Here is a 12,668-nt window from a genome sequence, read left to right on the forward strand (position 1 = left end):
TGGTGAGCTCATCAAGCCTTGAACCTGATAGACAGGTGCATCCAATGATGAGACAAAGCACTTAACGCACTGGCTGCCATAGACGTTGATTGTTTTTCAACAGGAAGGGCTGGGGGATGGTCTGGCAGAGCTTGTCAGTGAAAATCATACTTCTAATCATGGAATTTGGCATCTTGGGAGAGTGATCCAGTTAAAGCAGAGGATTGTTAATCAGAGGAAGATGGAGAAGTTGCAGCAGCTTACAATGCAACAAGGTTTGCGTATTTCAGAGATCAACCTCGAGCGAACACAATGTTGCTCTGAGTGAAGCATATTGGGATCAGTCAACAACAGAAAGAAAACACATAAATGTCTGGAGCGTCGGAGAAAGTCCACTGAAGGAGATCAATTGGTACAAAGAGCTGGCAGCCAATGCCTGATGGCATGTTGCTCCTCTTTGAATCTCCTGTGAGGAGTGGAAACATGAGGGCTTCAAAGCAATTCTCAAATAACCTGAAAGAAAAGATGGTTCAACAACAGGGTTTAGGGGAAGAAAATCTATGGACACAGACTCTGGAGGGCAGCTGTATGTCTTGACTGGTTGGGTGGAAAAGAAATGCAATTGAGATACAGAAAGGGCAATGGAGAGAGAGACACAGGGCCAGACAGTGTCAGCAGAACCCTGGAATCACCCCCTCCATGTTGCCACCACATGACAACATTGATCCTAAAAGCTAACCAAAGAACACACCATCAACAAGAAGGCAAACTGTTCACACATTGTAGTTACAACCAGTGAAACTTAACATTTAAGATGTATGCAGATTATTTGTGGATACATTGGTGTAGTTGTTACATGTTAGACTGCTTGTCATTGGCGGTACAATGATAACCTCATTCGGTTGCATTAAAATGCTGTGATGCATGAATCTCTTTGAAGATTTTCATTCATCCAGGTCACGGTCATTCAAATCTGCTGGATTGATGCATGTTTCCCATTGAAAAGAGGAACATATATATCTTTTCTTTAACTTAGTTGTTCCACAACTATTATTTCATAATCATTTTTTAACATGATTTTTCCATTGGTCTCCACACTACAGTCTGGGTGGTGAAGTAACTCCAGGACCCCAGCTTTTAGCTCAGGTGGGGCTGACTTCTTGAAGTTCAGCACCTGAGTGAGATAATCAATCATCAGTTCTCCTTCCTCATTCCCCTCAGTGAAGCACTCTGTGATGTCTATTTCAGATCGCAGCAAGTAGCTCTGGTAGCTCACTCCCTTGGAGTCCAGATACTGTTTGATTACTTCAATGACCACATAGCTGACTTCTGCTGGAATAAACCTGTCGCCGTAGGTCTTTTCCAGTTTTGCCCAACCGTTATCAGCTGGAAGAGAGAACATGAAAACCACATTGAGAATTTGTGGTCTGAGGCCCTGAAAAGTTGCATTGAAGCACTGTGAATTTCCCTGTTTGGGATCTGTCTGCAACCTAAAATGACCATGCAAATATGAACTATATGTACTTTTATATTAAAATGGATTTCTGATTAATCCACCGGACCTCTGAAAGTCCCCCAAGTCAAGCAGCCCTTTGATAAACATGTACTGGTTACAGATTTAAACCATCAAAGATTCTCTTCTTTATGTAAAACCAGCATTCACTCACCAAGCTGCAGACTGATGAGAAGTTTCCCATTCTTGTTGAGGAGACCCTGGACGAAGCTGACGGTTGATCCACGGTCCTTCACATGATACAGCATCTGTTGGGTTCAACACTGACAATGAGTAGTAAAACCCTAATGCTTGATATTAGATCTGCCTAAATTATGTGCAAAAATGAACACGTTAAAGTAGTTTTTGACTGCAATAGCAACACCAACATCGAACATGTGAATGAAGTCAAACTTCTTGGTCCTCTCTTTCTCTTTCCAGTCCTTCTCAAACTCTTGGACTGTCATGATGTTCCAGTTCCATTTGATGTAATCTAATCCTGGAGTCTGAGACACCAACTCTGCATCAACAGACACAGAATAGAGTGATGGAATGTATATTAAAGCAATGTACTGTATAATTTATCAATATCTGATTGCTATTCTATGACTATAAGTGCAAAGTTGCGACAGATAAAACAACATTGATTTATTATGTTACACAGACGTTCTGCTTCAAAGTGGAAGAACATTTAAATGATACCAATGAGGAATTTGTTACTGTCACGTATTGGAGGTGTGGGGGTGGGGAGGAAGGCTGATATTAACACAAAGTTATACATTATACAGAAAATATAAAGAAGAATAAATACAATAAAAAAGAGAACGAGAGAGAGAGAGAGAGAGAGAGAGAGAGAGCGAGAGAGAGAGAGAGAGACACTCAACAAGTGCAGCTGTCAACTACAATTTCATGCAGGTTTTGTTTAAAAGCAGTGAGTGATATGGGGACAATGAGTTTGAGGGTGTTGCAATCATTAGCTGCAGCAAATGGAAAAGCACTGCGACCAAAGACAGTACGGGCTTTAGGGATGGAGAGTTTGATGAGCTGGCTGGACCTAAGATTGGGGGCAGGATGGGAGAGGTGTACAAGGGAGGAGAGGTAGGGAGGTGTTTTTCCAGGTATGGATTTGTAAATGAGGTGAAAGCAGTGGTGGAACCGTCTGGTGTGGAGGGATGTCCAGTCTACCAGGTTGTACAGGTCACAGTGGGGAGTTCTGAATGGAGTGCACATGGAAATCCCTACAGTTTCTGTTAAGAGAGTGCTTCATTCCTTATTGCAGATTTATTGTTCTCTACAACCCACTCAAAAAACCCCCAAACATGATTGAGGAGATACATCATGGAGAATATCAAATTCCAAAAGTATAATACAGTGGTACCTCTACTTACGAATGTCTCTACTCACGAAATTTCTCAGCAGGAAAACAATACCTCTATTTACGAAAGAAATTTCGACTTACGTCGACTTTCGACGTAATGTAAAAACACAGTATCGGCTGATACTCGAATCTCCCAGAGGTTCCTGAACACCTCATTCTCATAGCTGCTCTGCCATTGGCTATTACCTATTACGTATCAATTAATTTCGTAAGTAGAGGTACCACTGTACATGTATCTCAAACGGCTGGTTGACTTTGGGGACATCTTTTCCCATCCTACATCTTGGTTGGACATACTATGGTTGAGACCAGCCTCCCTAAAGTTGGTACTTATAGCCTGTTCTATACTTACGTAATTTTCTACTTACATAATTTCTTCCGGAACCAATTAATTTCGTTAGTAGATGTACTACTGTAGTCAGATATTGTTACAGGTAAATAAAAATGTGTGTCTTCATTAGATTGAAGGTGTCAGCCAACATTCACCACATGATGTTAATCCTGCCTGTTTTAGAGAATTCTTGAAACAAAAGTATTTCATGAAATGGACCAAATATTGTAACATTGTACATTCAATAAGAGACTGTAGTACAAATGATATACCTGCAGACAGACAGAGACTTTATTCACTTACATGCTGGTGCAGTTGCTAGTGTTTCCACATAGATGAGCAGAATGACATGAAGTCCTCCCACAGCTTTTTTTTAAGGAATGAAAAGGGGGCAGACAAGAAACTCCTCCAATGAGAACGCTTTTTGGAAGCCCCCCCTTTGAGAAACAAACATTGTTGGTTCAGTGTGCTGAATAATTATCTCTTTCTGGTCGGAGCTGTTGGGATCACATGTCAAGGTGTTACATGTTGTGTTGGATCAGGACAGACACCGGTATTATTTCATTGATACACTTTGGTCCATCATTACAGACTATGATCTCTGTGAAGTCAGGACTGTACTGCCTGCAGATGTTTATTTAGGCAGATTTCAGTGACAACAATTCCCTGTTTTCTCCTCACGTCAGCCTGCTTCACCCAAGTCCACAGAAATAATTCAAGACCCAATTCTGACTACAATGGTAACAACATATTTACTATGGCAAAATAATAATTCCTGTATTTTTTTTATAATCATCAAAAAAGGCTTTTCATTCATTCCTAAATAAAGCGTCTGTGATGTACGGTAAACATTGCCAAATTATGTTCATAAATTTAGATTTTTGTCTGAAGCAGATAAAAATAATTTATTTGGTTAAGATTAACCATATATCTCATATATGCCATACCCCCCTGATGTTGTTCACATACGCCACGTGCACCTGTGTGCTACCATCCGCTCGCACTTACCTAATCCAGAAGTTTTTAAACAAACAACAATTTCTAAAGTATCTAATTGGTCAGATTTGTCTGTTTTAATTGACAAATTTAATTTGGTACCATCCGCATAGCAGTGAAAAATTAATGCTATGTTTTCTTATATTTCCAAGGGGTAACAACTGTATATTAAACAAAATCGGCCACAGAACAGATCCTTGAGGTGCTCCAAAACGAAGACTCTATCTGAAGATTTATTATTTACATGAACAAACTGAAATAGGTCAGACAGATGTGATCTAGACCAGTTTAATGCCCAAATCATCTTCTTATCTCCTGAGAAGAATATTATAATCAAGGGTGTTGGACGCAGCACTGAGGTCAAATAAAACTAAAACAGAAGATCTTTGTTAGATGCTATTAAAGGGTTATTTGTAACTCTTAGGGGTGCAGTCTCCATACCGTAATTTGTTCTAAAACTTGACTGAAAGTCCTCTAACAATTAATTCTCCGACAAATATTTAACTGTTTGGTCACTATACTCTCTAGAATCTCGTTTAAGAATGGCAGGTTGGAGATTGGCCTGTATTTTGAGAGGAGGCTTACATGCTTACATGCTTGATGTGGGATAAGGCATGATAAGGCACACACAATTTATTCAGAATAGTCAGTATTTCTTTAAAGGTGCAATATATGATTCTGAAGATAAGCAATACGCATTAAAACAAAATGACACAGGTGCAAACATTTGGGCACCCTTGTCGTTTCTGTTCATTTGAACACCTGTAACTTCTTCTGGTTAACTGGAACACAAGGTTGACTTGGTGAGCTCATCAAGCCTTGAACCTGATAGACAGGTGCATCCAATGATGAGACAAAGCACTTAACGCACTGGCTGCCATAGACGTTGATTGTTTTTCAACAGGAAGGGCTGGGGGATGGTCTGGCAGAGCTTGTCAGTGAAAATCATACTTCTAATCATGGAATTTGGCATCTTGGGAGAGTGATCCAGTTAAAGCAGAGGATTGTTAATCAGAGGAAGATGGAGAAGTTGCAGCAGCTTACAATGCAACAAGGTTTGCGTATTTCAGAGATCAACCTCGAGCGAACACAATGTTGCTCTGAGTGAAGCATATTGGGATCAGTCAACAACAGAAAGAAAACACATAAATGTCTGGAGCGTCGGAGAAAGTCCACTGAAGGAGATCAATTGGTACAAAGAGCTGGCAGCCAATGCCTGATGGCATGTTGCTCCTCTTTGAATCTCCTGTGAGGAGTGGAAACATGAGGGCTTCAAAACAATTCTCAAATAACCTGAAAGAAAAGATGGTTCAACAACAGGGTTTAGGGGAAGAATACAAGAAAATCTATGGACACAGACTCTGGAGGGCAGCTGTATGTCTTGACTGGTTGGGTGGAAAAGAAATGCAATTGAGATACAGAAAGGGCAATGGAGAGAGAGACACAGGGCCAGACAGTGTCAACAGAACCCTGGAATCACCCCCTCCATGTTGCCACCACATGACAACATTGATCCTAAAAGCTAACCAAAGAACACACCATCAACAAGAAGGCAAACTGTTCACACATTGTAGTTACAACCAGTGAAACTTAACATTTAAGATGTATGCAGATTATTTGTGGATACATTGGTGTAGTTGTTACATGTTAGACTGCTTGTCATTGGCGGTACAATGATAACCTCATTCGGTTGCATTAAAATGCTGTGATGCATGAATCTCTTTGAAGATTTTCATTCATCCAGGTCACGGTCATTCAAATCTGCTGGATTGATGCATGTTTCCCATTGAAAAGAGGAACATATATATCTTTTCTTTAACTTAGTTGTTCCACAACTATTATTTCATAATCATTTTTTAACATGATTTTTCCATTGGTCTCCACACCACAGTCTGGGTGGTGAAGTAACTCCAGGACCCCAGCTTTTAGCTCAGGTGGGGCTGACTTCTTGAAGTTCAGCACCTGAGTGAGATAATCAATCATCAGTTCTCCTTCCTCATTCCCCTCAGTGAAGCACTCTGTGATGTCTATTTCAGATGGCAGCAAGTAGCTCTGGTAGCTCACTCCCTTGGAGTCCAGATACTGTTTGATTACTTCAATGACCACATAGCTGACTTCTGCTGGAATAAACCTGTCGCCGTAGGTCTTTTCCAGTTTTGCCCAACCGTTATCAGCTGGAAGAGAGAACATGAAAACCACATTGAGAATTTGTGGTCTGAGGCCCTGAAAAGTTGCATTGAAGCACTGTGAATTTCCCTGTTTGGGATCTGTCTGCAACCTAAAATGACCATGCAAATATGAACTATATGTACTTTTATATTAAAATGGATTTCTGATTAATCCACCGGACCTCTGAAAGTCCCCCAAGTCAAGCAGCCCTTTGATAAACATGTACTGGTTACAGATTTAAACCATCAAAGATTCTCTTCTTTATGTAAAACCAGCATTCACTCACCAAGCTGCAGACTGATGAGAAGTTTCCCATTCTTGTTGAGGAGACCCTGGACGAAGCTGACGGTTGATCCACGGTCCTTCACATGATACAGCATCTGTTGGGTTCAACACTGACAATGAGTAGTAAAACCCTAATGCTTGATATTAGATCTGCCTAAATTATGTGCAAAAATGAACACGTTAAAGTAGTTTTTGACTGCAATAGCAACACCAACATCGAACATGTGAATGAAGTCAAACTTCTTGGTCCTCTCTTTCTCTTTCCAGTCCTTCTCAAACTCTTGGACTGTCATGATGTTCCAGTTCCATTTGATGTAATCGAATCCTGGAGTCTGAGACACCAACTCTGCATCAACAGACACAGAATAGAGTGATGGAATGTATATTAAAGCAACGTATTAATGTCTTATCAGTATCTGGTTGCTATTCCATGACTAAGTGTAAAGTTGAACAGATAAAATGACATTGATTGATTTATGTTATAAATCATGTTAAGGTTGCCTGCTAATTTAAAGGACAATATAGACAACATATACAACATAAGAAATATACAGATAGCACAACACACCATATATTCTCTTTTTCATGAAGTTGCGTTGACCAGGACAAGACATCTTCCTTGTTAATTCTCTGATAGAACAAAAGGATTACAAAAACTACCATGAAGGCAGTACCTTTGTATTTACTTATCTGCTGGGCCACCGGCTCCACCACCTCATAGTCCACCATCATGTTGGGGTTCTTCAGGTGGAGCGCTGACAACATGTCAAGGTCAAGCTCACCTACAGGCAGAGCAAAACCTTCAGCAGGCAGTTGTGGCTTTTATAAAACAGTTCCCCAGTGTTCAACTCAAACGTCAGGACTGAATGTTTAACATTAATTACTATTGGATAGTGTATATTCTTACCAGATCCACTTCCAATTCCAATGACATTTATTTGGGACTTTCCATTGATAGTGCTGAGGAACAAACAGAAATATTTTGAGTGTTCAGCAAATAGTTTGGAAATTCATCACTGATAAGCAGATTAATTACAAAAGTTTATGTTAAAAAATAATAATGTAATGCTGACTAATCTTTTGTCATGTGACAACAAAAGAGAAAAAAAAGCTTTAATTTTCATATAATTGTACGACGAAATTTCAAGGTTAGATGGAGAGCTGGACCTGAGCCGTGGCCCCCCATGTGTGCTTGCAACTACGGGCCAACATGACCTAACCTTCCTCCAACGCATGTTTTTTGTGATGATGGGGCACCTCCCAGGGATCCCAAGGCGTTCCCAAGCCAGTGTCAAGGTGTAATCCCTCCAACTGGTCCTGGGTCTGTTCCGAGGTCTCTTTCCAGCTGGATGTGCCAGGAACACCTCCCGAGAGAGGCACCCTGTTGGAATCCATACCAGATGAACAAAACACCTCAGCTGACTCCTTTCTACGTGAAGGAGCAGCAGCTCTGCTCTGAGTCTCTGCGAACAGCAGCGTTTCTTTATCTCTAAGGGAGACACCAGCTACCCGCCTGAGAAAGCCAATTTCCGCCACTTTTATCCGTGACCTCTTTTGGTCATGACCCGTCACTCATGACCAGAGGTGAGGGTAGGAACATGGATTGAACGGTAGTTGGAGAGCTTTGCCTCTCGGCTTAGCTCCCTCTTTGTTGCAACAGGGCAATAAAGTGACTGCAATACCACTCCTGCTGCCCCAATTGTCCGTCCAATCTCACGCTCCATTGGTCCTGCACCCGTGATCAAGACTGCGAGATACTTGAACTCCTTCACTTGGGGAAGGACCTCATTCTCCACTCGGAAAAGACAATCCACCAGCTTTCTACTAAGACCCATGGTCTCAGATTTGGAGGTGCGGCTCCTCATCCCCACCGCTTCACACTCGGCTGTAAACCGGACCAGTGAGCGCTGCAGGTCACAGGCCGATGACGCAAATAGGACCACATCATCTGCAAGAAGCAGCGATGCTATGCAAGCCCCCCTGGAAGAGTGGGGATCTTGGAGGGATTCTTGTTCCACGACCAGAATGGAATCCACGTTGTTCCACCTCAATCTGAGGTTCGACAATCGGCCGGACCCTCCATCCCAGCATCTTGTGGTAAACTTTCCCAGGGAGGCTGAGGCGTGTGATGTCACTGCAGTTGCCTCACACTGTTTGGCCCACCGTTTTAAAGAGGAACCGCAGTCTGCAATTTAGTACTGTGGCGGACGTCCACGCATCCTTAAAGAGGCGTCCCATCCACGACAGAGTCAGAGTCATGGCTGCAACACACTTGTTCTATGTACACAAACATTTCTCCTGTCTCTGGGGTCTGAGTCCCCAAAAGGTCTCACCCTAGAACCACTCCTGGATTATATGGAGAAATAAATGCTGCAAACATGAATGGTACACCTCATTAATGACTACCTAGAGGGCAGTGAGAAAACGTTACCTGGACATTATATCTGGCAGCAGGTTGTTGAAGAAGTGCTGCATACGCTGAAGCCTGTTGCAGCGCTCCATTAAAAGCTGGTAGCTTTTCTGGAACCTGTCCCCATCACTGAACAGACTCTTCAGAGGAGATTCCATGGCTAATGATCTGTCAAGAAAACATGAAAATATATGGTTGATTGTATTTATTTTACTGAACGTTTTTCCCAAATCACATCATTCAAAGCTCCGGGGTGCGATATCTGCTAGGAAATTGTAAATTAGAAATCGACATTTGTTTGTCATTTGACAAACCCATTTTCCAAGAAAGTTGATGTATTATTAAAGAAAAAGTAACTAACTCCATAATGAGAACAAGCAAACACAAAAAAAAAATTTTTAAATCCTCTTTTTTAAATTTATTTAACCTTTATTTAACCAGGCAAGCAATTAAGAACAGGTTCTTATTGACAAAATTCAGCCTGAACAAAGAGCAGAGGCCCTTGGAGGTGTGGGGGTGGGGAGGAAGGCTGATATTAACACAAAGTTATACATTATACAGAAAATATAAAGAAGAATAAATACAATAAAAAAGAGAACGAGAGAGAGAGAGAGAGAGAGAGAGAGAGAGCGAGAGAGAGAGAGAGAGACACTCAACAAGTGCAGCTGTCAACTACAATTTCATGCAGGTTTTGTTTAAAAGCAGTGAGTGATATGGGGACAATGAGTTTGAGGGTGTTGCAATCATTAGCTGCAGCAAATGGAAAAGCACTGCGACCAAAGACAGTACGGGCTTTAGGGATGGAGAGTTTGATGAGCTGACTGGACCTAAGATTGGGGGCAGGATGGGAGAGGTGTACAAGGGAGGAGAGGTAGGGAGGTGTTTTTCCAGGTATGGATTTGTAAATGAGGTGAAAGCAGTGGTGGAGCCGTCTGGTGTGGAGGGATGTCCAGTCTACCAGGTTGTACAGGTCACAGTGGTGAGTTCTGAATGGAGTGCACATGGAAATCCCTACAGTTTCTGTTAAGAGAGTGCTTCATTCCTTATTGCGGATTTATTGTTCTCTACAACCCACTCAAAAAACCCCCAAACATGATTGAGGAGATACATCATGGAGAATATCAAATTCCAAAAGAATAATACAGTGGTACCTCTACTTACGAATGTCTCTACTCACGAAATTTCTCAGCAGGAAAACAATACCTCTATTTACGAAAGAAATTTCGACTTACGTCGACTTTCGACGTAATGTAAAAACACAGTATCGGCTGATACTCGAATCTCCCAGAGGTTCCTGAACACCTCATTCTCATAGCTGCTCTGCCATTGGCTATTACCTATTACGTATCAATTAATTTCGTAAGTAGAGGTACCACTGTACATGTATCTCAAACGGCTGGTTGACTTTGGGGACATCTTTTCCCATCCTACATCTTGGTTGGACATACTATGGTTGAGACCAGCCTCCCTAAAGTTGGTACTTATAGCCTGTTCTATACTTACGTAATTTTCTACTTACATAATTTCTTCCGGAACCAATTAATTTCGTTAGTAGATGTACTACTGTAGTCAGATATTGTTACAGGTAAATAAAAATGTGTCTCTTCATTAGATTGAAGGTGTCAGCCAACATTCACCACATGATGTTAATCCTGCCTGTTTTAGAGAATTCTTGAAACAAAAGTATTTCATGAAATGGACCAAATATTGTAACATTGTACATTCAATAAGAGACTGTAGTACAAATGATATACCTGCAGACAGACAGAGACTTTATTCACTTACATGCTGGTGCAGTTGCTAGTGTTTCCACATAGATGAGCAGAATGACATGAAGTCCTCCCACAGCTTTTTTTTAAGGAATGAAAAGGGGGCAGACAAGAAACTCCTCCAATGAGAACGCTTTTTAGAAGCCCCCCCTTTGAGAAACAAACATTGTTGGTTCAGTGTGCTGAATAATTATCTCTTTCTGGTCGGAGCTGTTGGGATCACATGTCAAGGTGTTACATGTTGTGTTGGATCAGAACAGACACCAGTATTATTTCATTGATACACTTTGGTCCATCATTACAGACTATGATCTCTGTGAAGTCAGGACTGTACTGCCTGTAGATGTTTATTTAGGCAGATTTCAGTGACAACAATTCCCTGTTTTCTCCTCACGTCAGCCTGCTTCACCCAAGTCCACAGAAATAATTCAAGACCCAATTCTGACTACAATGGTAACAACATATTTACTATGGCAAAATAATAATTCCTGTATTTTTTTTATAATCATCAAAAAAGGCTTTTCATTCATTCCTAAATAAAGCGTCTGTGATGTACGGTAAACATTGCCAAATTATGTTCATAAATTTAGATTTTTGTCTGAAGCAGATAAAAATAATTTATTTGGTTAAGATTAACCATATATCTCATATATGCCATACCCCCCTGATGTTGTTCACATACGCCACGTGCACCTGTGTGCTACCATCCGCTCGCACTTACCTAATCCAGAAGTTTTTAAACAAACAACAATTTCTAAAGTATCTAATTGGTCAGATTTGTCTGTTTTAATTGACAAATTTAATTTGGTACCATCCGCATAGCAGTGAAAAATTAATGCTATGTTTTCTTATATTTCCAAGGGGTAACAACTGTATATTAAATAAAATCGGCCACAGAACAGATCCTTGAGGTGCTCCAAAACGAAGACTCTATCTGAAGATTTATTATTTACATGAACAAACTGAAATAGGTCAGACAGATGTGATCTAGACCAGTTTAATGCCCAAATCATCTTCTTATCTCCTGAGAAGAATATTATAATCAAGGGTGTTGGACGCAGCACTGAGGTCAAATAAAACTAAAACAGAAGATCTTTGTTAGATGCTATTAAAGGGTTATTTGTAACTCTTAGGGGTGCAGTCTCCATACCGTAATTTGTTCTAAAACTTGACTGAAAGTCCTCTAACAATTAATTCTCAGACAAATATTTAACTGTTTGGTCACTATACTCTCTAGAATCTTATATAAGAATGGCAGGTTGGCCTGTAATTTGAGAGGAGGCTTACATGTAGGCTTGATGTGGGATAAAGCATGATCTAGCCACGATGCAGTGGCCAAACCAACCAATTAAGCCACACACAATTTATTCAGAATAGTCAGTATTTCTTTAAATGTGCAATATAATATGATTCTGAGGATAAGCAACAAGCATTAAAACAAAATGACACGGGTGCAACCATTTGGGCACCCTTGTCGTTTCTGTTCATTTGAACACCTGTAACTACTTCTGGTTAACTGGAACACAAGGTTGACTTGGTGAGCTCATAAAGCCTTGAACCTGATAGACAGGTGCATCCAATGATGAGACAAAGCACTTAAGGAGCCTGATGGCATGTTGCTCCTCTTTGAATCTCCTGTGAGGAGTGGAAACATGAGGGCTTCAAAACAATTCTCAAATAACCTGAAAGAAAAGATGGTTCAGCAACAGGGTTTAGGGGAAGAATACAAAAATATCTATGGACACAGACTCTGGAGGGCAGCTGTATGTCTTGACTGGTTGGGTGGAAAAGAAATATGATTGAGATACAGAAAGGGCAATGGAGAGAGACACAGGGCCAGACAGTGTCAACAGAACCCT

The 12,668-nt window shown here is 40.9% G+C and overlaps 1 protein-coding gene across 3 annotated transcripts; it reads right to left on the minus strand.

The window, feature by feature from the left end:
• Positions 1-758: 758 nt before the first annotated feature.
• LOC137606512 (histamine N-methyltransferase-like) lies at positions 759-10,848 on the minus strand. Of its 3 annotated transcripts, none has more exons than XM_068331786.1 (7): positions 10,826-10,848; positions 9,062-9,208; positions 7,538-7,590; positions 7,305-7,412; positions 1,861-1,991; positions 1,647-1,740; positions 759-1,365 (listed from the first exon to the last, which is right to left on the minus strand). In XM_068331786.1, exons 2-7 carry the CDS (start codon positions 9,196-9,198, stop codon positions 1,007-1,009), a joined length of 882 nt encoding a protein of 293 aa, XP_068187887.1. In that variant the 5' UTR covers positions 9,199-9,208; positions 10,826-10,848; the 3' UTR covers positions 759-1,006. The 3 variants fall into 3 exon arrangements, with proteins under 3 accessions (XP_068187887.1, XP_068187888.1, XP_068187886.1); XM_068331787.1 differs by lacking the exons at positions 759-1,365; positions 1,647-1,740; positions 1,861-1,991 and adding exons at positions 4,788-6,350; positions 6,632-6,725; positions 6,846-6,976 and having other exon boundaries at positions 7,317-7,412; XM_068331785.1 differs by lacking the exons at positions 759-1,365; positions 1,647-1,740; positions 1,861-1,991 and adding exons at positions 4,788-6,350; positions 6,632-6,725; positions 6,846-6,976.
• Positions 10,849-12,668: the final 1,820 nt, after the last annotated feature.

Source organism: Antennarius striatus, chromosome 13, assembly GCF_040054535.1.
Source record: "Antennarius striatus isolate MH-2024 chromosome 13, ASM4005453v1, whole genome shotgun sequence".
Taxonomy (NCBI): domain Eukaryota; kingdom Metazoa; phylum Chordata; class Actinopteri; order Lophiiformes; family Antennariidae; genus Antennarius; species Antennarius striatus.